This window comes from Neovison vison, chromosome 4 (assembly GCF_020171115.1).
Source record: "Neovison vison isolate M4711 chromosome 4, ASM_NN_V1, whole genome shotgun sequence".
NCBI lineage: Eukaryota > Metazoa > Chordata > Mammalia > Carnivora > Mustelidae > Neogale > Neogale vison.
The window spans coordinates 85,784,017-85,811,018 of NC_058094.1; the positions used below are offsets into that span (position 1 = coordinate 85,784,017).

Consider the following 27,002-nt stretch of genomic DNA (forward strand, 5'->3'; position numbering starts at 1 on the left):
GAATGGGAGGGGGGGGGAGGCACACTGAGTAAGGCTATAGAGATGGCACCAGACATAAAATGAATCTATTGCATAATTCATAGGCAAAGTATTTCAGTCAGGATGTCAAATTCAAAGTGAACAAAATCAGCAACATATTCAATCTTATTTAAAAAAAAATAACAGAGCTTTAAAATATTATAAAATGTTGACAATAATTCACAATGAGAGAGGGAGTGGTTACAAACTCTTTTGTGCCACACTGATATTTACTGACCAGACTATGAAAGTGTATACAAAAACTGTCAAATTTCAGAATGAGTTGTGAATCATTCATTTTACTAAAAGACAAGCATTTCAGATTCATTGTTTTCTGTGAAACATAGCACTCATGTAATAGACACTTGTATTACTTTCAGCAATGGTGGATGAGCAATAAAAACTCAACAACCCACTAATGATAAAAACTCTCAAGAAATTTGGAATGGAAGACAACTTCCTAAACTGGTATAGGGTATCTATGAAAATTCTACAATGAACATCACATTTAATGGTGAAATATTGACCATATCTCCCCAACACAAGGAACAGTGCAAGGATTTCTACTTCTACCACTTCAACACTACCATAAAAGTAGAAATTCTTGCTGTGTTTGTTGTGTTGGAGGGAATGTCCCTAATATTTCACCTTAAAAAAATGAAGATGAAGAAAGAAAAAGTCTTAAAGATTGGAAAGAAAGTAGTACAACTGCCTTTATTGGTAAGCAACACGACCATCAATGTAGAAAAATCATACAATCTACAAAAAAACTCATAGAAGTAATATGTAACTTTAGCATTATAAACATATTAAACATCACAATTATATTAACATCAAAAATACTTAAAAATACATGTAACAAAAATGCTCAGATGTGGACACTTAAAACCCCAAAATAATCCTGAGAGAAATTAATGAAGACCTAAATAAATGGAGAGGTATACCATGTTCATGGATCAGAAAAATCAATATTATTAAGATGTCAATTTTACCCAAATTTCTATATAGATATGATACCAATAAAATCAATACCAATCAAATCTCAGCAGTATTGTTTGTTTTTTTCTGGAAATTGACAAGCTAATTCTAAAATTAATATGAAATAAAATTTCATCAAAATCAAATTAATTTTGAAATTAATCAAAACAATTTTGAAAAGGAACAAAGTTAAAAAACTTGCACTACCTGACTTCAAGACTCACTATAAAACTATAGAAATCAACACAGTATGATATTGGCAGAAGGATAGACATAGTGATCAGTGGACTAGAATAGACAGTTCAAAATTGAACCCACACTAACCATTTGAAAAAAAATGCCAAGGTAATTCAATAGAAAATGTATTTTATATAAATTGGATACTCACATGAAAAATAATGAACATTAACTCATAGCTCACGCATATGCAAAAATTAACTGAAATGACCAGAGATCTAAGTGTAAGATACAAACCATAAACCAATGTAAAAAATATATGAAAAAAATATTTGTGGCTTTATAGTAGGCAAAAACTTTTTAGCTAGGACACAAAAAGCATAAATGATAAAATTAAAATTTGATGAATTGGATTTCATCAAAATTTAAAATTTTGCTTCTCAAAAGCCACCAGTAAAAGAATAAAAGGAAACTAATGGACTGGTATCTGATAAATGTATTCCAGCTGTAATGTATGAAGAACACTCAACTACACTCAAATTAAAAAAAAAAAAATACAACCCAGTATTTAAAAGAAAACATACAATGCACTAGTTAATAGGGAAATGCAAATTAAAACCACAATGAGATAATACCATACACCCACTAGAAAGACTAAAATTAAGAAGACTGGCAATATTAAATGTTGGTGAGGACTGGGAGCAAATGGGACTCTTATACAATGCTGGTTTGAATGCAAAATGGTATGGTATACCATGGAATGCAAAATGGTTTGGTATACCATGGAAAACAGTTTAATAGCTCCTTATATAGGTAAACCTATATTTATCATATGACCCAACAGCAATCCCTTTCCCAGGCATTTACCCAAGAGAAATAAGTTCATATGATCTCACAGACTTATGCTTGAATGTACATGGTAGCTTTATTAATAATAGCCAAAACTAGGTGTATATGTCCACCAACTGGTGAAGGGATATCGTACATCTACATAATGAAACAATACTCAGCAGTAAAATAAACAACTGATATATGAAACAGCATGAATGAATCTCAAAAGCATTTATGACAAGAGAAAGAAGCCAGATAAAAAAAACCCATATGATGCCATTCATATGACACTCTGGGGAAAACAAAGGGACAATACACAGATCAGTGTTTACCAGGGTGGTAGGGAAGTAGTTCGCTGCCAAGGGGCAGACAGGACCCTACAGGGTGACAGAATAACATTGTTATTGTAGATGGTCATATGAATATATCCATTTCAAACTTCATCAAATTAGGTACTTAAAATTGGTGATCTTTATTTTGTGTAAATTATATCTCCATAAAGCTTTTTAATAGTTCTTTGGGATTTGAATGTTTATTATTATTACAATGCCTGCTGAATTTTTTAAAAATACTTGAAAATGATGGTGTATTTATTTTCTATTGCTGTGTTATAAATCACCATAAACTTAGTAGCTTAAAACAAAAACACAAAGTTCTGGCAGGCTCAACTGAGCTCTTAGTTCCGGGTGTCACAGGTCAGAATGAAAGTAGTCAGCCATCTGGAGGATCTGAGCGAGGAATCTACTTCCAGCCTCACTCAGGTTGTTGGAACATTAATTTATTTGTGGTGTAGGACTTGGGTTCTCATTTCCCTGACACGTAGACCCCCACATCTTGAAGCCAACTGTGGTGCATTGCAGTCCTTCCTGTGCTTTGAACCCTTCTGCCTTCTTCAATTTCCTCTCCTGCTTTTAAGGGCTCATGTGATTATATTGGACTGACCCAGTAATCCAAGATAAATCCCTACTTTAAGGTCAGCAGATTAGTAACCTTAATGACATCTTCAAAATCCCCTTTGCCACGTAAGGTAATGTATTCTCAGTCCTGGGATTGAGATGCCAATCTTGGGGATCATACTGCCCCCACAGACTACCACTGATAATGATAGCAGCTAACTAAGGAGCACTGAGGGCAGTCTACTATGTGCCAGACAGCAGGCTAATTTCTTCAAAGCCATCACTGCAGTCTATCTTCCCAACTGCCTTACAAAGTGGGCAATATTGCTTTGGTCATTGTCCAGTGTGGCAAATGGGCATGAAAAGGTTTGAAAAGTGTCAGGTTCACTCACTAGTTAATGTCAGGGCAGACTTTAGGTTCAGATCTGAGTTCCAAAGCACTAGACTGATGGTGTTTATATTTTGGTCACTGTTATTATTATCAGCTGATTTTATTTTAATACAAAGTACCTATGGCCTCTCACTAGCCCCTCCTTGGGATTGCTTGCATATTCACTTGACAGTATGTTGCTCAGCTTGTAGTTATCTATCTTTTCAAGTATTTGAACCAGCAGCCGCCTTTTCATTAAGTGGACAGAGTCCTCATGCTGTATCTCCACATCCCAGTTGATGTTTGGTTCATGATAAGGGCTCAATATGTGGTTGCTGACTGACTGAACAAGTGAATAGCATGTAAGTACACACCTGCCTCCTGGCATCTTCTCCAAATGCTGACCATTACTCTCTGCCTTTAAGACAATGAAAGAGAAGAATGAGCTTTCTTTTTTATTTTATTTTTTTGTCTGTGCTACTCACTTCTGAAAACAGCCCATGTTTTCATAATAATACAGGTCATATCTCAACATCATATTTGAATGAGTGAACAAACTGAGCCTTCCCCAACTCTAGATTTTAGGAAACACTGCCTGGACTAGCATGTCCCAGAGAATTAATTTCTTTATGGAACCAAATAGCTCAAGAGTACAGTCTGCCCAGACTAGCACATATCCCACTTTACCAAGTGACTTTACATGAGGGATTGTCAGAACACAGCAAGTAGGAAGTGGGCATAATTCAAGAGCACCCAATGTGATGCACTTGACACATAGCGGGCACCCAAAATATTGATTAAATGAATGAACAAACGCAACAAGTGTGCCACATGGAAATGGATCCCAAGGACTTTCCCTAGAGTTTGTATCTAAAAAAAAAAAAATTCCTCCTCCTTGAAACAGAAAAGAAATATCCACAAATATAAGGATAATAATGTTGACCAAATCCTTTCTACAATTTTGAGTGTGAAATTGCCTTTCTTGATTTGCTTGTGTTTCTAGTACTACAAAGACCATAATGCCCTTTTGATGTTTCCAAATGTAACCCCATATTAAAGATTAGATCAGAGTAGGAAAGGTTTTCTTTAAGTAGAGTTGCAATTCTCAAGTGTTAAACAATGTGTGTCATGAGTGGCTTAATTGCCCATTAAAATATGAATTTTAATGAAAAAGCAGAAAATGAATGACCATGGTTTTCTCTGTCATCCCAAGCAGTGAGAACATAGCAGTGCCTGCTTGAGGTACAACCTGTTCTAGGTCAGCCATTTGGTATGTTTCCCACCAATATGGGAGACAAGTTAAAAGAAAAATATTCCAAATTCCTTCCAATATCAAACCACAAATCTAGAATGGGAATCACAGGGAATTTGAATGACTAAAGCATAATGTAGCCACTTTGAATTTGCAGATGAAATCTTGTCTCTGCATAGTTAATCTGAAATATTGAGCAAACATAAAAAGACATCATGATACATTAGATTGATATGGGATCACAGATTTTGTAGGTCAAAAAGGGTCAATTGTTGAAAGTGTCATAAGTTTCAGCCTAATGAAGAGGCTAGAGAATAGATGGAAATCAAATTTTACCTTTGTTTTTAAGAATCATAAAACCAGAAGGATCCTTAGAGAAAATGAAATCTAACTTTCTTATTTTAGAACTTATGTTTATAGGATTAGGTATGACTGAAATTAATTACACAATTTTTTAAAGATTTTATTTATTTGACAGAGAGAGAGATCACAAGTAGGCAGAGAGGCAGGTGGGGGGCGGGGGGAAGCAGGATCCCTGTTGAGCAGAGAGGCGGATGTGGGGCTCAATTCCAGGACCCTGAGATCATGACCTGGGCCGAAGGCAAAGGCTTAACCCACTGAGCTACCTGGGCACCCCGACTGAAATAATTAAAACCACCAAATATCAGTAGGATAAATAAGATAGAAGTTTATTTTGTTTTGTTTTGTTTTATCTTATATTGTGATTTTATTTATTTATTTTGAGAGAGAGAAAGAAAAGAGAACAAGCAGGGGGGAGTGACAGTGAGAGAGGGAGAAGCAGACTTCTTGTTGAGCAGGGAGTCCAACATGAACCTCAATTCCAGGACCCCAAGATCATGACCTGAGTCCAAGGCAGATGCTTAACCATCTGAGCCATCCAGGTGCCCCAAAAGAGGCTTATTTTACATCCCTCTCTAAGAGTCCCTACAATGACAAAGACACAGACCCTCCACTATGAGTGGTCCCAAATTCCCAGTGAACCTCATGGCCTAAGAAGGCTGCTGAAACTCCAGATATCAAATACACAGGGGCTGCTTGAAGAAGAGGCTGACATAGCAGGCAGAGGCCAGACCTTGAACTGTGGAAACTGTGCTATATGAGCATGGACATTGTCTTATAGGCAGTGAGAAAGCATTTCAATATTGAGCAGAAGGCAGACATGGTTGGATCTGTATAAATCCTTTTGGCAGCCTTGTGGATGGCTTGGAGAAGTTCAGGATGGAAGACAGTGGGCTAATGCAGGATCTGGGTGAGAGAAAAGCAGATGGATGAGACAGGAGGTAGGTAGCGAGGCAGAGAGCACAACCTGCACTTTCTGAGATGGCCAATAAAAAAGAAAGGAAGAAAGAGATGATATAGGCCAACAGGATTGACTTCCTTCCAGCTAAAACAAATGGGTATGAGAACATGAGCAGCCTGTTCTGTGGGTTGTCTATGGAAGAAGCAGGTTTCAGAGAAGAAAGGAGGAAGAAGGTTCTGTGCCCAGATGATGGATTGTGTAAGGTAAATGTTCACAATCAAATAAAATTGCTAAGCATGATTCAAAAGGATCAGAGAGATCTAGGCTAAGAAAGGGAGTATGATGGGGATAAAATTATTTGGAAATGGGCAATTCTGGGAACTTCCTTTTCTCTGAATTATCAAGAACAATGGTGGAGAATGTGGAAGTGGAGAATTGGTTCCAGGGCCTGGTCTCAAATATCTGTACTGATCCAGATCATTTTCTGGTCAGCATCGGCTCAGAGGGTCAGGCATTACCAGACCTGGTCTGAGAGGATAAGCTTCCCATGAGCTAAAGAGGGCCATGATTTGTTCCAGAATGCTACCTGGCACTCTAGGCTCCCTTGGAGCTACCTGGCCCTTTGGTGGTTATACAAATAACACCACTGCCATTACTGAGCCCTGGGTACCCCATGACCCAGAAGTCACTAAGGAGGAGCATGGTGGGTCCCATGGAATTTCTTGATTGGCTCTACAAGGCCTAGAAAACCAGCTTCCTTATTCAACCTGCTGATATTATAGCTGTTGCAATGGTTACTTGTCATGTACTACATCTTAATTTACAACTTCATAAGTTACATGTAAGATGTAAGAATCCTGAGATGCCTGGATGGCTCAGTGGGTTAAGTGTCTACCTCCAGCTTGGGTCATGATCCCAGGACCCTGGGATCAAGTCCCACCTCAGATCCTTGCAGCAATTCTGCTTCTCCCTCTGCCTGCTGAAACCCTGCTTATGTGCTCTCTCTCCATGACAAATAAATAAATAAAATCTTCAAAAAAAAAAAATATATATATATATATATATAAGAATCCTATCCTTAGCTAACCTTAGGCATTTGCATTACTCACCAGTCACTTGTTTATGTTTTTTTTTAATGTTATCTAGAAATGTGTTATCACCAGTGAGTACCAGTATATTTGGGGAAAAGCTTTTCTTTGTTATGTCTTCACAGAGGGTCTCCATGATGGGGTGTTGCAGAGGAACTCAGAGCCCATCCCTACTCAGGCAAATTCTCACACTCCCCCCCTCTTACTACAGACAACAGAATATGGACCATGTTGCCAAACTTCAGAGATACAGAAAGACAGATAACAGATACAGAGATCCAGAGACAAAAATAGTCATGAATATAGGGAGAGAGAGAGAGAGAGATTATGTAATTTATAGTCTATTGGGAAGGAGAGAGCAAAGAGAGCAATCACTCATTGTAGCAAGAACTAGAAGGAAATAGTTCTGAGGCCAAGAATGAGCACAGAATAGAGAGGGATTCACTTCACACAGAGAAGTCAAAAACTCTCCAAGAGCTGCCTCTGGCGATAGGTGAGGAATGTATAGAAGTCTTAGGGCAGATAGGTGAACTACTGGAGATGCCAAAGGCAACAAGGAACACAAGGTAGCAGCAAAGACAAGTGGCAAGAGAGAGAAGTGGAGAGTCAACCACCCAGTTGGCTAAGATCACCTCTGAATTTCTCAACATTTTCTCTACATACTAAAATTGGTAAAATTGAATTTAAATTATGTAAATAATTAAACTTTATATTTTCCTTGTATTAAAATAATTTCATAATAGATTTGTAATTTACTTGAAAATCAATTCTATGATGTCATTTCCTAAACAGCTTTCAAATGCCTTCATCATAAAAGGTCCACATGAAGTAAAAGACTTTCTTCAACTCAAGGTTCAAGCTGTTTATCACGGGCAAAACTCCAGTTAATTGTGAATCAAAGGGAAGACTGTTTTGCACACAAAATTAAAGGAAACATTTATAGCACTGATAGTCACTTTAATGTACTTTTTTATTTACAAAAGCCTCCATTGCAAAGTTGAATTTTGGAAAGTTTGATGATCATGTCATGCACAGTAAAATTTGTGTACAGTAGAGATTAAATGCAGGTTTTTTTTATTATTCTATTATTGATTGACTAGATATGAAGTAACTGTTCAGGTTCAGTTGTCTTACTCTGAAAACGCCCATGAGGGAGTAAGTGATCCTCTGTCTACTCAACACAAGCAACTAAAAACTGCAAATTGCTTTGAAATATGATTAACTGACCTTATCCTGCCTACAGCTTATTTCTGAAGTCTAAAAATATTAAATTCAAAAAACTTCACAAGAATGTAATGAATGCACTGAAGTTTTCCAATATGTTGACAAAATACTCCCCTAACAAATATCTTGCCCGCTGTCTTAGAGGACTAATTTCTTCTTCTTTGGAATGCCCTTGGAAATTTTTCACTAAAAGAACAGCATGGAAGAAAGAACTTGGGGAAGGGGAGAAATGGAAGAAGAGAATATTACAGAGTGTTCTTAGCAGGTTAAAGAATTTTGGCCTGGTAGAACAGATTTGACAATTTTAATATCAACCTTCTGTGTTACTGTCCTTACATCATATTTTTTCTACTTTAAGGGAAGATGGCTGATGGGTCCTAAACCTAAACTTGTGAAGTAAGAACTGATTAGCTCATCAACAAGCTCCCAGTGTATGATGTCTGTAAAAACGCCTGGATATGCCCATCAGTGTGCTCCCCTCTAGTGGAGACCTGCCCTCTAAGACGTGCCAGCAGGGCATCTGACCAGGACACTTAATACATGGTTTATAACAGACCAACCAGCACAAGACAGGTGGGGCCAGTGGCTTCTCTTACTTACTACTGACAGCCACTCTTCTGGCTCCTTGTTTTTTTTAAATGAGTCCTACAACAATCTCTATAAATGAAATATTTCCTACAATATTGTCATCAAACAAAAGTCATGAGGGTTTCACAGGTGGGTACAATTAGAATATGTCTAGTCCTTCCCATTCGTTCTCTGCAATCTAATTCGAAGTGTCACAGCTGCTAGACAACAGGATATAGAGGAATGCTATGTAACCAGAGAACTGTTGCAAACTCATAATCACTATCATTTCACATTGTTTTACCGTTCTTAGAGAATTTGCTTTAGGATAACACAGTCCATGCCTTCACCAGGCATCCTTGACTCTGGTTTCAAACAGCTTCCCAAACCTTTATCTGACAAACAAATAAAACAAGGAGAGAAAATCAGAGACCTCAACACTGGAACTAATTCATTTTGGATTGTTAGTCATGACTGGCAGAATTTTTCTGCTTTCAGTCTAACAATGACAGTATGTATACTATGAAATAATTTGTTTTCTTATTTATTTATTTATTTATTTAAGAGAGAGCACATGTGGGGGCACAGGCAGAGGGAGAAGGACAAGCAGACTCCCCACTGAGCCAGAAGTGGATGCAGGCCTGAATCTCAAGACCCTGAGATCATCACAACCTGAAATCCCCAACTGACTGAGCCACCCAGGCACCCCTGAAATAATTTGTTTTCAAAGACATTTTCCCCACTGATGTAAAACAAGTAGGTAAACACATCGGAGAATACTGTAGGTTCTGTGCTCCTGGCTGAGCTAACACATTTTATTGCTATCTTAATTCAAAGAGGGTGTCCCATCTGTGGTTAAGAAGACCAGAAACTCCTCCTACATTAAAAAATACAGAGCCTGCCTTTCAAAATAAGTTAAAGACCAGTTTTACTGGGATATTTTTCAGAAAAGCAAGGTTGGATTGTACCCCACAGACAAGTGGCAGTTGTCAATCAGTCTCTTTGGGAGGCTGCCTTTTTAACTAGCTTAACATTACTGATGGCTTTTCCCGGATTCTACCCCCAACTTCTACTTCCATCTCCAAAAATGAAGGAAAGGGGGAAGAAGGACTATTCCAAGTTACCTTTGCTCCCAGTAACATCACTCAAATCTTGAGGGTTATCTTGTTCCAGGCTACCTCCAGGCATCATAGCAAAAACATAACCAAAAACGTAGCTCAGCGTTAAAGGCAAGCTCCTCACCCTCCTACACCCTGCAAAACAATGTCGGGATAACACACCTGCTAATTCTTGAAGCTCCTCCAAGTTTCCCCAGATCTACCTGAAGATCTGAAGCCTCTCTTGGTGCGACGCTCACCATCCAAAATACCCCTCACGCAGCGTGCACAACATATTTTCAGACGACCTTGATTCACAGTGCAGTCCATCGAAGGGGCTGCGAAGCCCAAAGACAGCAACAAAATCAAAATTCCGACTCCTCAATTAGAGCAGAATCCGCAAGTACCCCTGACAGGGACTCTCCAAGTGGGACAGTGCGCCCAGACCCAGGAGCCAATAGGTGGCTGGCCCAGGCGTTGCCATGGCCACGTTGTGTGTTAGGGCCGCGCACGCACCTCGCGTGCGCGCCCAGAAGCCAATCGGCAGCCGGCCTAGGCGTTGCCATGGGCACTCTGTGAGTTTAGGGCTCCGCGCGCACGCGCGCGCGCGTAGTGGGGGAGAGTCCGCCCAGCTGCCCCAGACCCAGGGCAAGAAAGGGTCGCGTTAGCCGGGCGCCCCTAGACACCCGCCGCTGCCCAATTCCCTACCGCCGGCATGAACCGCAAGAAGCTGCAGAAGTTGACGGACACCTTAATTAAAAATTGCAAGCACTGTAAGTAATAATCAAGTGCTGGATGAGAAGTTTCTGGAAGGGCTTGTGTTCTACCTGCTCAGCCGGCTTCCCACCTCCAGTCTAAGTTCTCCTGGAGCCCTCTTAATGTCCGCTAAAGAAAAGTCTGGAAGGGAATCTCTGGATGGTTGGCCAGGTACCCATGGTTGTCCATGATCTTAAGGACCAGTATATAGGTATCCAGGCATCTAGTACTACACTCCCACGCATGCACTGACTTGCTTCTCAAACCCTCTTCTTAACTTACCTTTCCATTATAGAAACATTATTTTTATACTGACACAACATGTGTGGTTTTAGCCTCAGACATAGGTATCAAATATGTATGAAACCCACTGGACTCAAGAAAACTAGCACAACAGGGGCACCTGGGTGGCTCAGTGGGTTAAAGCCTCTGCCTTCGGCTCAGGTCATGATCCCAGGGTCTTGGGATCAAGCCCCGCATCGGGCTCTCTGCTCTGCGGAGAGCCTGCTTCCTCCTCTCTCTGCCTGCGTCCCTGCCTGCTTGTGATTTCTCTTTCTGTCAAATAAATAAAATCTTAAAAAAAAAAAAAGGAAGAGAAAACTAGCACAACAAACATATGTCTGCTTTCTAGCTCTTTTTAGTGCAAATACACTGGAAGGGTCCAAGTTCTGAAAACTTACCAGGAGATCCATAAGGGGAAAATGGTTATCAATAGCTGAAAAGAGTTGAAATGCACAAAACCCTGTACCTCAAAAAAAGGAAATGTGTCTGGAGACCAAAGAGTTCCACAAAGCTAAACACACAGTAAAGAATTTACCCCCAACTCCTTGGGCTTTGCTGTTGCCAGTGGGGTTTCAAGGTAAAGGAGACCTTGCAGGTGACAAAATGAGCACTTATTAAAGATATCTGCTCCAATCACACATTCTAGAACATGGTCTTAGAATTTCTAAGAAGTTTCAGATGTTTATACCCACCGTAACTTTTATAGACAGTGCCACTTCACTAAAGGAGAACATCTCACCACTTATTACATTAGATACTAAATACAACTAGAAGGCACTAGATCCTATAAGCTCTAGAACGATGATAAACCCATTCTTCCTTTGCACAATGGAGTCGATATTGGGATTGTGGATTCTTCTATTTTCTCAAGTGGCCGTTAGTTTTGCAATCAGCAGCAAAATTTACAAGTTTGCTCATTAGACAGTATCTTTCTCATTAAACAAATCTTGGGTTCCTTGACCAAGTACAATTCTGTGTTTCTGTCTAAATACAATTCTAAAGTTACCTATGAAATTCGAAGAGCACGTTTTAGAATGTTCAGGCATCCCTCCTGCCAGGTTTTCATTTACCTTTTAATACATTGACCTTTTGACTATTCACAAAATGACTGTGTTTTTCTCAAAATAATTCCATTTCAAGGAAAAGACCAGATCTTCTTAAAACATCTAGTAAACATTTTACAAAAGCAATGCAATATCTGATATACACAATGCTGAATTTGTTTTAGTCTCTGTTCAGTAAGTATGCAATGTACTGCAGTCATTCTCTTAGCCTGGGTGGCTCAGTAGGTTAAGTGTCTGCCTTTGGCTCAGAGTCCCACATTGGGCTTCTTGCTCAGCAGGGAGCCTGCTTCTCCCTCTCCCTGCTGCTCCCCCTGTTTGCTGTGCTTACTCATTCTCTCCCTTTCTCTGACAAATAAATAAATAAAAATTGAAAAAAAGAAAACCTGGCAGGAAAATAGTCAACTCTTGATTTTTGTCCTTACGTCAAATTTTTAAAGTGGGCCTTAAAAACCTTGATAATTACTAGTTAAATTCTATAGAAATTGTTACAAATAACAGGCATTATAATTAACAACTTGTTTAAACAGAGAAACTTTCCAATACTATGTTGAACAAGAGTGGTGAGACTGGGCATCCTTGTCGTGTTCCTGATCTCAAAGGGAAAGCTGTCAGCTTTTTCCTATTGAGGATGATATTTACTGTGGGTTTTTCATAGATAGATTTTATGAAGTTGAGGAATGTTCCCTCTATCCCTATACTTTGAAGTGTTTTAATCAGGAACAGATGCTGGATTTTGTCAAATGTTTTTTCTGCATCAATTGAGAGGACCATGTGGTTCTTCTATCTTCTCTTATTGATTTGTTCTATCACATTAATTGATTTGAGAATGTTGAACCACCCTTGCAACCCAGTGACAAATCCCACCTGGTCATGGTAGATAATCTTTTTAATGTACTGTTGGATCCCGTTTGCTAGGATCTTGTTGAGAATCTCAGCATCCATATTCATCAGTGATACTGGTCTGAAATTCTCCTTTTTGGTGGGGTCTTTGCCTAGTTTGGAAATCAGGGTAATGCTGGCTTCATAAAAAGAGTCTGGAAGTTTTCCTTCTGCTTCAATTTTTTGAAACAGCTTCAGAAGAATAGGTATTATTTCTTCTTTGAAAGTTTGGTAGAATTCCCCAGGGAATCCGTCAGGTCCTGGGCTCTTGTTTTTTGGGAGGTTTTTGATCACTGCTCCAATCTTGTTACTAGATATTAGTCTATTCTATTCAGGTTGTCGATTTCTTCCTGATTTAGTTTTATAAGTTTATAGTTTTCCAGGAATGCATCCATTTCATCTAGGTAGCTTAATTAATTGGCATATAACTGTTGATAAGAATTTCTGATGATTGTTTCTATTTCCTTGGTGTTAGCTATGATCTCTCCCCTTTCGTTCATAATTTTATTAATTTGGGCCTTCTCTCTTTTCTTTTGGCTTAGTTTGGCCAATGGTTTATAGATCCTATTGATTCTTTCAAAATACCAGCTTCTAGTTTCATTGATGCATTCTACTGTATCTCTAGTTTCTATCTCATTGATCTCTACTCTAATCTTGATTATTTCCATTCTTGTGTGTGGGTTTGGCTTAATTTGTTGTTGATTCTCCAGTTCTTTAAGGTGTAAAGACAGCTGGTGTATTCTGGATTTTTCAATTTTTTTGAGGGAGGCTTGGATGGCTATGTATTTTCCCCTTAGGACCGCCTTTGCTGTATCCCAAATCCATAGGATTTGGACTAAAGTATCTTCATTCTCATTGGTTTCCATGAATTGTTTAAGTACTTCTTTGATTTCGTGGTTGATCCAAGCATTCTTAAGCAAGGTGGTCTTTAGCTTCCAGGTGTTTGAATTCCTTCCAAAGTTTTTCATGTGGTTGAGCTCCAGTTTCAAAGCATTGTGATCTGAGAATATGCAGGGAATAATCTCATTTTTTTGGTACTGGTTGAGCCCTGATTTGTGGCTCAGTATGTGGTCTATTCTGGAGAAGGTTCCATGTGCACTCCAGAAGAATGAGTATTCTGTTGTTTTAGGGTGGAATCTTCTGTATATATCTATGAGGTCCATCCAGTCCAATGTGTCATTCAATGCTCTTGTTTGTTTATTGATTTTCTGCTTGGATGATCTGTCTATTACTGAGAGTGGCATGTTAAGATCTCCTACTATTAATGTATGCATATCAATATGACTCTATCTAGATTAACAGTTTTCTTATGTAATTGGCTGCTCCCATATTGAGGGTAAAAATATTTACAATTGTTAGATCTTCTTGGTTGATAGACCCTTTAAGAATTATGTAGTGTCCTTCTGTATCTCTGACTACAGTCTGTAGCTTAAAATCTAACTTATCTGATATGAGAATCACTACCCCAGCCTTCATAGTATTAGAAGTCCTAGCAACAATCATACAACAAATCAGACAAAAACCAATCAGACAACAAAGAGAAGTAAAAGGTATTCAAATTGGCAGTAAAGAAGTCAAACTCTCTCTCTTCACAGATGACATGATACTTTATATGGAAAACCCAAAAAGACTTCACTCCCAAACTAATAGAACTAATTCAGCAATTCAGTAATGTGGCAGGATACAAAATCAATGTACAGAAATTAGTTGCTTACTTATACACTAACAAAGAAAATACAGAAAGGGAAATTAAAAAATTGATTCCATTTACTATAGCATCAAGAACCATAAGATACCTGGGAATAAACCTAACCAAGAGGTAAAGGATCTGCATTCAAGGAACTACAGAACACTCATGAAAGAAATTGAAGAAGACACAAAAAGATAGAAGACCATTCCAGGGTCATGGATCAGAAGAATAAACATTGTTAAAATGTCTATACTACCTAGAGCAATCTATACTTTTAAAGCCATTCTGATCAAAATTCCACCAGTATTCTTCAAAGAGCTGGAACAAACAATCCTAAAATTTGTTTGAAACCAGAAGAGAACCCGAATTGCTAAGGAAGTGTTGAAAAAGAAAAACAAAACTGGGAGCATCATGTTGCCTGGTTTCAAGCTTTACTACAAAGCTGTGACCACCAAGACAGCATGATACTGGCATAAAAACAGACACATAGACCAGTGGAACAGAGTAGAGAGCCCAGATATGGCCCCTCAACAATATGGTCAAATAATCTTCGACAAAGCAGTAAAAAATATACAGTGGAAAAAAGACAGTCTCTTCAATAAATGGTGCTGGGAAAATTGGACAGCTATGTGTAGAAGAATGAAACTCGACCATTCTCTTACACCATACACAAGGATAAACTCAAAATCGATAAAAGACCTCAATGTGAGGCAGGAATCCATCAGAATCTTAGAGGAGAACATAGGCAGTAACCTCTTTGACATTGGCCACAGCAACTTCTTTCAAGACACGTCTCCAAAGGCAAAGGAAGCAAAAGTGAAAATGAATTTTGGGGACTTCAAAAAGATCAAAAGCTCCTGCACAGCAAAGGAAACAGGCAACAAAACAGAGAGGCAACCCACGGAATGGGAGAAGATATTCACAAATGACATTACAGACAAAGGGCTGATATCCAAGATCTATAAAGAACTCCTCAAACTCAACACACACAAAACAGATAATCATGTCAAAAAATGGCAGAAGACATGAACAGACACTTCTCCAATGAAGACATACGAATGGCTAATAGACACGTGAAAAAAAGTTCATCATCACTAGCCATCAGGGAGATTCAAATCAAAATCACATTGAGATACCAGATACAACCTTACACCAGTTAGAATGGCCAAAATTAACAAGACAGTAAACAACAAGTGTTGGAGAGGATGTGGAGAAAGGGGAACCCTCTTACACTGCTGGTGGAAATGCAAGTTGGTGCAGCCACTTTGGAAAACAGTGTGGAGATTCCTTAAGAAATTTAAAATAGTGCTACGCTATGACCCTGCAATTGCACTACTGAGTATTTACCCCAAAGATACAGACTGTAGTGAAAAGAAGGGTCATCTGTACCCCAATGTTCATAACAACAATGGCCACAGTCGCCAAACTGTGGAACAGAACCAAGATGCCCTTCAGCAGACGAATGGTTAAGGAATATGTGATCTATATATACAATGGAGTATTGTGCCTCCATCAGAAAGGATGAATACCCAGCTTTTGTATCAACATGGACAGGACTGGAAGAGATTATGCTGAGTGAAATAAGTCAAGCAGAGAGATTCAATTATCATATGGTTTCGTTTATTTGTGGAGCATAAGAAATAACATGGAGGGGGCACCCGGGTGACTCAGTGGGTTAAAGCCTCTGCCTTCAGCTCGAGTCATGATCCTAGGGTCCTGGGATCAAGCCCTGCATTGGGCTCTCTGCTCAGCAGGGAGCCATTGCCCCTCCTCTCTCTTTGCCCGCCTTTCTGCCTACTTGTCATCTCTGTCTGCCAAATAAATAAAGAAAATCTCTAAAAGAAAAATAAAAGAAATAATACTGAGGACATGGGGAGATGGGAAGGAGAAGGGAGTTGGGGGAAACTGAAGGGGGAGACAAACCATGAGAGACTATGGACTCTGAAAAACAATCTGAGAGTTTTGGAGGTGTCGGGGGTTGGAGGTTGGGTGAGACTGGTGGTGGGCATTATAGAGGGCACATATTGCATGAAACATGGGGTGTGGTGCATAAACAATGAATTCTGGAACACTGAAAAGAAATTTTAAAAATAAATAAAAATTTAAAAATGAAACAAAACAAAGAAACCGAGTAACTTTTCCCTAAAGTCAAATTTCCTTTTAGTTGCCAGATGATAATCCCACCAGGATGAAATGGATAAATTCTGTAGAATCAGAGAAAAAAAAAATATCTTAAGTGATTGCTCAGCTAACCTACCATTTTACAGATATGGTCTGCAGAAAATCCATTCTTGAATTTCCCTTAATTTCATTTAGTATTTTATTCTGGAAATTAAACATTTCAACAACAACAACAACAAAACTTTCTTATGGCTAACCTTGGATCCTTAGGGTAATAAATTAAGGTAATATTCTTTAATTTTTATTTTAGCCAAGATGGAAAAATGGCTAATAAACATCCCCACTGCTGACATTTTATATGCATGAACATCATTCTTCATGCAGGCTTTTCTTTAACTAGTAGTAGCTCTCTTATTTTTGGATATTTGTGTGTTTGGTTAAATATGTATAACATAAAATTTACCATTTTAAGTGTACAACTCTATGGCATTACATACATTCACATTGTTGTGGAGCCATTACCACCATCCATCTTTTCATTTTTCCCAACTGAAACTGTACCCATTAAACTATAACTTCCCATTTTCCCCTTCCCCAGCCCATGGCAACCACCATTCTACTATCTGTATCTATGAATCACACCACTCTAAGTACATGATATAAGTGAAATCATACAATATGTGTCCTTTTATATCTAACTTTTTTCATTCAGGAAAATGTATGCAAGCTTCATCCATCTTGCGGCAAGAGTCAAAATTCCTTTCCTTTTCAAGGCTGAAACATACTCCATTGTATGTATACACTACGTGTTACTTATCCATTCATTCACTGGTGGACACCTAGCTTGATTTCACTTTTAAGGCTTATTGTGAATAACGTTGCTATAAACATTGATATGAAAGTATCAGAGCTCTTGCTTTCAACTCTTTTAAGTATAAACGCAGAAGTGGAATCACTGAGTTACATATATTTCTATGTTTAATTTTATTTTTGAAGAACTGACAAGCCATTTTCTACAGACACTTTTTATTTTTTCGGTGTTCCAAGATTCATTGTTTACACACCACACCCAGTGCTCCATGCAATACATGTCCTCCTTAATACCCACCACCAGGCTTACCTACCCCCCCCACTAACAGCTTTTTTAAAAACTATAACCATTATATTCTTTTGCAGTATTAACCTAGATTTTTACTAAATCACTTATTTCCCCAAATTTTCAATGTCCCTCCTAAAATGTGATACCCCAAACCAGAAATCATACTTGAGCCTGTCTCGACTTGTAGATGAGGCATGATTTCTCTATTCCTATCTGCTGTTTTCCTTTATTTTATTTTTTTCTGCAATATAGTCATTTTTTTCAATTTTTAAAATTTAGTTTATTTAAACCAAAAACAAAACAATTCACCTTTTAAACACACACAGGTTTCATCCTTGTTTTTAGAAGTACTGGACTGTAATTTGTTGTGTTTTGAAATAAAACCTTTCTCATGCTCCACCTATACTTCATATTCAAACTCACATTTATGCCAGGCAATAGTGCTTCCACCTACGTACCTCAAATGAAAATTGGAGCACAAATAATTAGCTCAGGGTTTATAAACACCCTTCATACATTTATGTGTATGGACCAGTAGACACATCTGTGTGTCTATTTTAAATAAAAATTCCTTTTCTCCAAAATACTGCTGAGTACTTGCATGTTAATTTTCACATCATGTATATTAAGAACTATAATTGGTGCTGTAATATGGTTAAATGCTTCTTTACTGGGGAAAAAATGATTCTGATATCCAAAATACAGCTTATTCATTTGACTAAGGCTGATGATGTGAAGTGAAAATTGTTGCCTAGTGTTCAGGAGTCTGATATCTATTTCCAGGCAGAAGTTAAACTTTAAATCTCATAAATGCCTATAATCAAAATGCTGGGGAAAAGTTACCATTCTTAAGCGTTACCTTGCTTGCTTTGAATTGCACCTACTGCCTTTAAAGTTTAGCATCTGGCCCCACAATCATTATTCAGGAAAATTGGCTAATATTGTGACTAAATAATAATGTGACTAAATTTAATATTCAACCCCTGTGTGGAGGTAAGGTTGTCTCTCTTATTTTAGTGGAGAATCCTTTGTAGTGGTCATTCTCTCTTAAGGGTCATGAATCTTAAAACAGGATAGTCTTCTGTTAAAAACTAAATATTTGGTGGCCTTCATGTTATCTATAAACTCATTAATGCAAAATTTAAATAAACTAAAGATTAAAATGTATTTTGTTATATCTTAATTTTATCTTTTCACAGTTAGTAAATTTGAAGTAAACTGTCTTATAAATCTTTTTTATAATTTGGTGGGAGAAGTAACAGAGCGGCAAGGTACCACCATTGGGCTAGATCGTAATGCATTTCGAAACATCCTGCACGTGACATTTGGAATGACAGATGACATGATTATGGACAGAGGTAAGAAGACATGCAATATTCAAATGTGTCAGATCCACCATAACTGGGAAAAAAAAATTGGGAGTTTGGACAGTCTTGGTAGGAAGCTTAATGTTCTGAATTCCTAATTTCACTTGAATATAAAAAATTAATTTGTGTATTCAGAGGGAAGGGTCACAGGGAAGTGATTCTATGTACTCTATTTTGTGTACTTAAGAAAAGAACAAAGCCCAGCTTGAATAATTAGCTTTTCCTTACTTTATATCCATAAACCTAAAATATTTCTATTTATACTTAGTAAATATATTAATGAAAAGAACAATTTTAAAAGAATATAAATTTCCTTATATCATCAAAACTATTTCAATAAAAATTAAGTTATAACTTTATCAACTGTATAGTAGCATTTCTTTTCTTGAGTAAGAAAAATATAAAATCACATATTTTATGTTAACATATCAACACATTTAGTATATCAGTATATTCATATATTAATAATTATTGATTAGTGTATTTAGATACTCAGAATTTACTTTGTTTCCATAAAATATGAAAGGAATATGTGAAAGTTTAAATAAAAGAGTTTTCCAATGTTATATCTTAGTTTCCTTCTTTGTCAAATGAGCATGTCAGACCATCTGATCTTGAAGTTGTGTCCACGTTTTAAAAGTAGGTAGCACAAGTGTAAATATATTACTGAGAACAAAAGTGCTGCACAAGTATTATGTTGTACTTCTCTCTTAGTATTCCGAGGTTTTGATAAGGACAACGATGGCTGTGTAAACGTATCAGAGTGGATTTATGGATTATCAGTATTTCTTCGAGGAACTTTGGAAGAAAAAATGAAATGTAAGATTTCAGGTTACCCTATTGCTTTATACACTAGGATTAACATATCTAAAGAATGTACATCCATGTACATTCCTAGCCAGCCAGTAAACAGTAAACAGCCAGCCAGTAAAACAGGTTTGTCTTTCAGTTGGTTGGTTCGAATCTCCATTAGCCTCTTTTATGGAGCAAATTCAAGTCAATGATAAAGATTGAAAAAAATTAATACCAAGGAAAATAAAAAGATTCTGAGGAGTAATTCATGCCAAGCAAAACTGCATAAGCATATACTATACATGCTAACTATGTACATATGGATTTATGTATTAATGTACATAAGGTAAATATTGTTACCTGAATTATTAACCATGGAAGTAGAGAACATTGATTAGAGTGTTCTGATTCTTATTTAATTCTTAATTCACTCTGATGAACTCTGTTTAAGGATCATATTTCAGTCAGTTTTCCAAGAATTTCAAGATGAAATGGTCAAATCATTGTTCCTTAGCATGGTTACTCTTAGCTGAGTGAGTGTAAGGAGCCATTTTCTAAGGGTTGTTGACCATATTCAGCTAGTGTACATTAAGCATTTCCTATGGAAATCAGATTGCACTCAGTCCTGCAATGTTGACATGAATATTCCCAATACAGACCTCGGCCTTGAACATTTTGTCAGAGCAAATATTCCCTTAGTCATAGTATCAAATTCATAATTTGTTATTTTTTTAAAAGATTGCTTTGAGGTGTTTGATTTGAATGGTGATGGATTCATTTCAAAGGAGGAAATGTTCCATATGTTGAAGAACAGTCTACTCAAACAGCCATCTGAAGAAGACCCTGATGAAGGAATCAAAGATTTGGTTGAAATAACACTTAAAAAAATGGTAAATATGGGAAATTTAGGGTTTTATATTAAAACTTACAGGCCAGAATGGGACACTTGATAAATAATAAAACACTTATCTTGTGCTTTTTAATTGTAATGATGAAAGTTCTTTTCAATTTTAATATTTAGTCTCTCATTTTTCCAACACCTTTCTTCTATCAATACTTGACCATGAAAAGACAGTTTGTGTTTGCAATAAGTATTATACATATTGACTGATACATGGCTGGTCATCCCCTAGGATCATGATCATGATGGGAAGCTGTCTTTCACAGACTATGAACAGGCTGTAAGAGAAGAGACCCTTCTACTAGAAGCTTTTGGACCATGTCTTCCTGATCCAAAGGTAATGATATTACTTTCACTGAATAGTGACCAATATATAATGTAGGATCAATAACCCAGAACTTCTTGGTTTGGTGAGTAAAGGATCAGATGAATTACATTCACCCACTGAGAATAGTTTCTAAGTAGAGGAAGCCAACTGAAGAAGAACATGCTGGTTCATTTCATAATACTGCTGTAGCCTAATGGTATTTTTTCCCCATTCATTAACTCATTCATTCATGTAAGAAACAATTATTAAAGCATAATGTGTTCCAGAAACACAGATGAAAGGCTTCATGTCTGCATTCAAGAACTAATATTTTCTTAGGAAAAACCAGTGTGAAAATAATTACACAACAGTGTGATAAGTATCACTATAATAACAATGACTTGTTCAGTGCTTCATCTATGTCAGGCAGTGTCTTGAGCGTTGCCCCATATTACTTCCTTAAATCCCCCTAACAATCCTATGAAGGATGTAGTATTATTAATCTTCATTTTATAGATAAGAAAACTGAGGCTCAGAGAGTTTAGGCAAGTCGTCCAAGTTCAGTCACCAATCATGGAGTATCCTGCATGCCCTGGTGCTCAAGTCCATAAAGATATGTGTAGTAGAGGGTTGCAGTAGTCGAGGGCATCTAATCCAGCTGTATGGAATCACTGGTGAATGGGTGATGAGACAAGGAAGGCTTACCTGGGTTGTTAGGCCAGAATAGTTAGCCAGGTCAAAATAGAGAAGAGCAACCTAAGCAAAGTAATGGCATATGCATGAAGGTGGGGAAGAAAAAGAGAAACAAATACTGTATTAGAAGAGCACTCGGTGTGGTATGAGATTGATTTTGAGGCTGGATGTGCATAGAAGAGCCAAGGCCAGTGGAGCTTGGAGCCTGGATTTTGTCTTGAAACTCATGAGGATTAATTAGAAGATTTTAAGTTGGTGGAGTGTGATATATAAATGGAATGTGATATATAAGTGGAATGTGATATATAAATATTACCATTATCTACCTTCCCAATCTCCAGCTGCCTACTCAACATGCCAGTAGATAATCTCAGTAAACTCTTGGTTTTCACCTAAAAATAATTCCCCACCATCTTCCCTGCCTCAATAAATGACACTCCGGTATGCTCAGTTTTAGTCAGAATCCTGTTACCCTTAATTTCCCTCTTAGAGCACTAATACTTCAGCTACTACTTCAAAATATATCCCTGAATATAACCTCTTTTCCACACGTCTGTGATTGCCAACCTAAATCAAGCTGCTACCCAGTCACCCAGCCCAGCTAGCTAGTCACCCAGCTTTGTTGCTTCTACTGTTGTCCCCTACCGACCAATCTCCACAACATACAGTATATTTGGAAACACAGAAGCTGCCATGCCCCTCCCTTGCCTAAAACCCCCAGTGTGTCTGAAGTCTATTCAGTGGGCCTTCTTTTCTCTCTCCAACCATGGTCTCCTGCTACCTTCCCAATGGAGGGGTTGTGCCCCAGAACCATTCCAGCCATTTTGCTGTTCTCCCTAGGTGCCTTTGCAATTAAAGTAGCCTCTGTCTAAGCATCCTGTCCCTAGACCTTCACATCTCTCAGACCCTCACTCCATTCAGTCTCTACACAGATGCCATCCAGTGTCTTTTTTTTTTTTTGCCATCCACTGTCTTAACGACTCCTCTCCCTCCACTCCTCTCCACTGCCTCTTTCTTCTTCATAGTTCTTATCATTATATAGAATATATTTACTCATTTACTTATTGTCTGTCTTAACACATGGATGGGAAAGAATGAAAAGGAAAAGTAAAGAAGGAAAGAAAGAAGAAAAATTACCTTAATCCCTCACCTACTTCTATTTCCCCTCCAATGGCTTTCTTTTTCACTGTCAAATGTCATGGGAGAATTGTCTATATTTATGACCTATACTACCATGGCTTCTTTAGCATACTCCTGAAATAGCTCTTGCTGAGGTCACCACACCCTCCTTGTTAATAAAGCCCAAGTGAAGTCTTCTTGTCTTGCTGTACTACATCCTTTCCTCACCCCAGCTCTCAGTGCAGCTTCTTGACTCCAGGAAGCACCTCCACTCCAGCAGTAGCCTGGCTGTGACATCACGTGGCCTCCTGGACTCCAGAGCCCTGGTGTGCTTACCCTGTTACACCCTTCCTTCAGTGAATTAAACTCAGTTTCTGGCCATCCACCCACTAGGTTGGAGGCTCCTAGAGAGCTGTGTCATGTGCCTTACTCATCTTTGTGACCCCAAACCAAGTGTCATGTTGGAACATAGCACTGTACCTGTGAGTGTACAATGTATGAGTGTCACAGGTTCTTGGTCCCCACTCTTCTTCAGTTAACTTGTGGCTCTTCAAACATAAAGGAAACATACAGAACATTTTGTTTTTCTTACCTTTTTTGGAAGTCTTTACTAATTTGAGCACATTTTTTACAGAGTCATATGGAATTTGAAGCTCAAGTATTCAAAGATCCGAGTGAATTCAATGATATATGAATACCTAAATGTGTTGTCTCAAGTGAGTGAAAAAAGAGGTGCATGCATGTTGTTTATTTTTTCCACTTAGCTCAGAAAGATGGTGTCGAATTTTGTGCTTGCGCTGGGGAATGGGACTCACCAACATGTACCATTTAACTATGGTGCAAGATGCAAGTGAAATAAATAGAAGACAGTAAGTCCCTTATTAAGTATTGGGTTTGGCAAGACAAGTTCACATTGCCACATATTTTATCACATAGACTATTTGTTGAAGCTTATAACTACCATAAAACACTTGTATTAATGAAATGAGTAGAGATTACATAATCACAGATTATTGAGGCAAATATTCTTCATGTCAGAAAAATGCTGGCTATACATTTAAAAGTCAGTGAAACTACTGAATTTCCTTTGGAACAGTAAATAATGAAGACAGCATTTAAAAAATAATAACAGTGACATTTAGCACATAAATACCTGTCTGCTAGGCATTGAGGGACATTCAGAGAGCTGAAAGCAATATATACCTACCTCAATATAATGCATACTATTGTTTGGGATTTTGCCCGAATAATATGCATAGACAGTAAGCAACTGAGGGCAGGGATCCCTACACCCATCATTGTGTCTGTCACAGCAGTTAGCAGAGTCCTCTGCACAGAATGGGTCCCCAGTAAACATTATGGATAGAAAATTACAAAATGTTACCAGATAAATCCAAATTCTTGCTGATCAGAGGTGAAAGTAAGTGCTGTTTTTGTAAATAATGGATTATGTGGCCAAAGCTTTCAGTCTATCTCTGGAGTCACTCCAATGCTCTCCACCCCATTGCAGTTGCCTTCACAACCCCTTGTCTTCCCCAGCTTCCTTTCTCTCTCCACCTCAGCCCCACCCTTTGTCTCCATCCCCCTGACTGGGTGCACCTCAGTGTCACCCCCTACCTCTTGGAATCCCCTCAGGTACCCCTTAACAGGAAACACATCACATCACGTCCCACCAGCAATGAAGTCCTGAAGACAGAGCTGCTTCCTCCATCCAGCAGTGCCTGTAGGTGTTTGATGCAACATGAGAAAGATGGGACCTACTTGGTTTCCTATAGCTACTGTTTACCTCTTTCTTAAATGCATGCAGGCAGCTGAGAGAAGTATTATGCACATAGTCCTCTGTCCATATATAAACATTCAGAGACTATTTGGGACATTAAATCCCTTTTGTTACTATATATGTGTCAAGTTTAAGCAAAAGTACACCATGTATTTAAAAAAAATGGATTGTTAAAAATAAATCTAATAAATGATTCCATGAAATAAAAAGTGTTTTACTGTCTAAGTATTTTCTTAAAATTTTAGATTCTTATGTAGATATATAGATGGGGTTTGACACAATTTTTCTACCTTGAGTAAGTATAAATAGTGAAACACAATGCTTTTAATTTTTAAAATTTATATTTTTCTGATTACAAAGTAACAGAAGTTCACTGAAGACTCAAAAGTTTAGGAAATTAAAAACTAAAATGTAAATATCCATCAATATTCTGGTGTAGATCCTTTCAGGCTTTCTTAAAGCATTTGTAAGTATAGCTGTATTTTTGCAGAGTATACCTAAGCTGCTTTTTTTATGGACCACTATCTCATGGCACTTTCTCAGATTAATTAATATCTGTCTGCAGCCTGACTTGTAATGGCTACCTGGCCTTCCATCACAACAGACCTTATTAAAGCACTTCCCTGTCATTGAAATTTCAGTTGTTCCACATTTTTTTTACAAATAATTCCCAAGTGAACTGTCCTTGTAGATAAATCTTCTCATGTTCATTATTGCTTGCTTAATCAGGACAAGTTTTTAAAAGTGAAAGTTCGGTTAGAGGTCCAGCTTTGAGGTTTCTAGCACATGTTGCCAGATTACCCTCCAGGAAGGTGTGATGTGCCTGGTGCATGAGGTGCTGATTCCCCCTTCCCTGTGGTGCACATTCTTTTCATCTCTTTGCTGATGTTGTGGACCATAATTGACCATGGTTTTAATTTATCATTTAAAAAACTAATCTTATACATCTGTCCCTAAACTTTTTATTGTAGATTGTGTAAAAATTGACTTACATGTGAATAACCCTATTTTATTACTTGATATTATTTAAAACTAAAAAGCCTTTTTAGAAAAGTCTAAATAATTTTAGTGAAACTTAAGACGGTGTTGGTACAGACTCATTAGCTCTGTTTGAAAACTTCCCCATACATTACAGAACACACCCTCTCTGCTGTTTCTCATTGTATCTGCCCAAATCATTTCCTTCTGTGACTATATCTGGATTTCCGGATTCTCTTAATTTTACTACCGTAGCAACTCATAAATGATTTTAACACTGAAAATTCTTTCAACTTAATAGTAGGGTCATCCAAGTACACAGAGAACCTTTAAGGAAAAACCCCCTTTCCTCTCATTCTGAGCTCCATGGCCTGCTTTGGGCCTTGCCTGCCTGCTGCTAGCCTGTCCTGACTCCAGCCCTCAGGTACAGCCAGCTTTGCTCAGCCCCATCTTTGCCTGCCTCTGGGTGGCTAGGTTAGGACTATGATAAGCAGTTATAATTTGGAAGGGTGACTAAAGCCTTCCTATCAACTGGGTCCTCAAAGCATTGGCTTCCCCTTCTCCCTGTGCCTTGGGAGGACCAGCAGAAAGCCAACCAGGACCCTCAGAGAGATGTACACATTGCTTTGCTCACAGCATGGAGGGTGTCTATCTGGGAAACAGTACATTTTTCAAACAACAGGACTTAAAAAGTACCACTGAAAACTGGTAGTCCTACATTCTTAACCTGCAAATATCTTTGTGTACAAGATTGCACTTGTTAAGAAGCCAAGCCTGCAATTGCTTGCATCATAAAGTCATCCAAAACATTCACCAAGTTCCCACTTTGTGCTAAGCCATGGGGGTGAATATAGTCTAAGTCAGTTGCCTTGCTCTCACCTCACTTGTGTTGTAAACTGAGGACTCTACGCCATGTGTTGGTAGTGTCATCACCTTTACTATTTGGATGCAACTGCAATCCATCTCCTGCCCTTCTCAACCCTCCCCCCAAAAAGTTATATCATTTTTAATTACAAGAGATTGTTAAAGGTAATTAAAATCAAATGTACTTTGAAACCGTGGAGACAGCCGTATCTGGGAAAGGCTGCTCTGACCCACTCCTTGGATTGCGTATTTTCAATGACTACATTTTATCTGTGTTCATTTCCTCACAGAATCATCCCCAGCTCTTCTACAGTCATCTAGAGCTGAAGGTAATTCTCATGTACTGTGGCCAAGAAAGGGTGTCAATTGCATTTGACAAGGAAAGATTATTATAAACGACATATAATAAAACAGAAGCTTAAACTACGCATATATTAATTACAATTTGGCAAATCTTGAGGATTATGTAAATCTGGTAATATTTCAAAAAGAGGGAGAAGTGATGTATTTATCTTTTTCTGATTCGGTGACTATGTTCTCTGTTAGAATGA

The 27,002-nt window shown here is 38.0% G+C and overlaps 1 protein-coding gene across 2 annotated transcripts; it reads left to right on the forward strand.

The window, feature by feature from the left end:
- The first annotated feature begins 10,362 nt into the window (after positions 1 to 10,362).
- On the forward strand, positions 10,363 to 24,786 carry EFCAB1 (EF-hand calcium binding domain 1). 2 transcript variants are annotated; one of them, XM_044244492.1, is made up of 7 exons: positions 10,363 to 10,532; positions 18,850 to 19,008; positions 19,732 to 19,836; positions 20,548 to 20,699; positions 20,943 to 21,047; positions 23,464 to 23,545; positions 24,465 to 24,786. In XM_044244492.1, the coding sequence occupies exons 1-6, from the start codon at positions 10,475 to 10,477 to the stop codon at positions 23,521 to 23,523; spliced, it is 639 nt and encodes a 212-aa protein (XP_044100427.1). In that variant the 5' UTR covers positions 10,363 to 10,474; the 3' UTR covers positions 23,524 to 23,545; positions 24,465 to 24,786. The 2 variants fall into 2 exon arrangements, with proteins under 2 accessions (XP_044100427.1, XP_044100428.1); XM_044244493.1 differs by lacking the exon at positions 24,465 to 24,786 and having other exon boundaries at positions 23,464 to 24,240.
- Positions 24,787 to 27,002: the final 2,216 nt, after the last annotated feature.

Coding starts and splice junctions, on each gene's coding strand:
- EFCAB1 (XM_044244492.1), top strand. CDS start 10,475: ATGAACCGCAAGAAGCTGCAGAAGTTGACGGACACCTTAATTAAAAAT. Junction 10,533..18,849: donor AATTAAAAATTGCAAGCACT/GTAAGTAATAAT, acceptor ATCTTTTCACAG/TTAGTAAATTTGAAGTAAAC. Junction 20,700..20,942: donor AAATAACACTTAAAAAAATG/GTAAATATGGGA, acceptor GTCATCCCCTAG/GATCATGATCATGATGGGAA.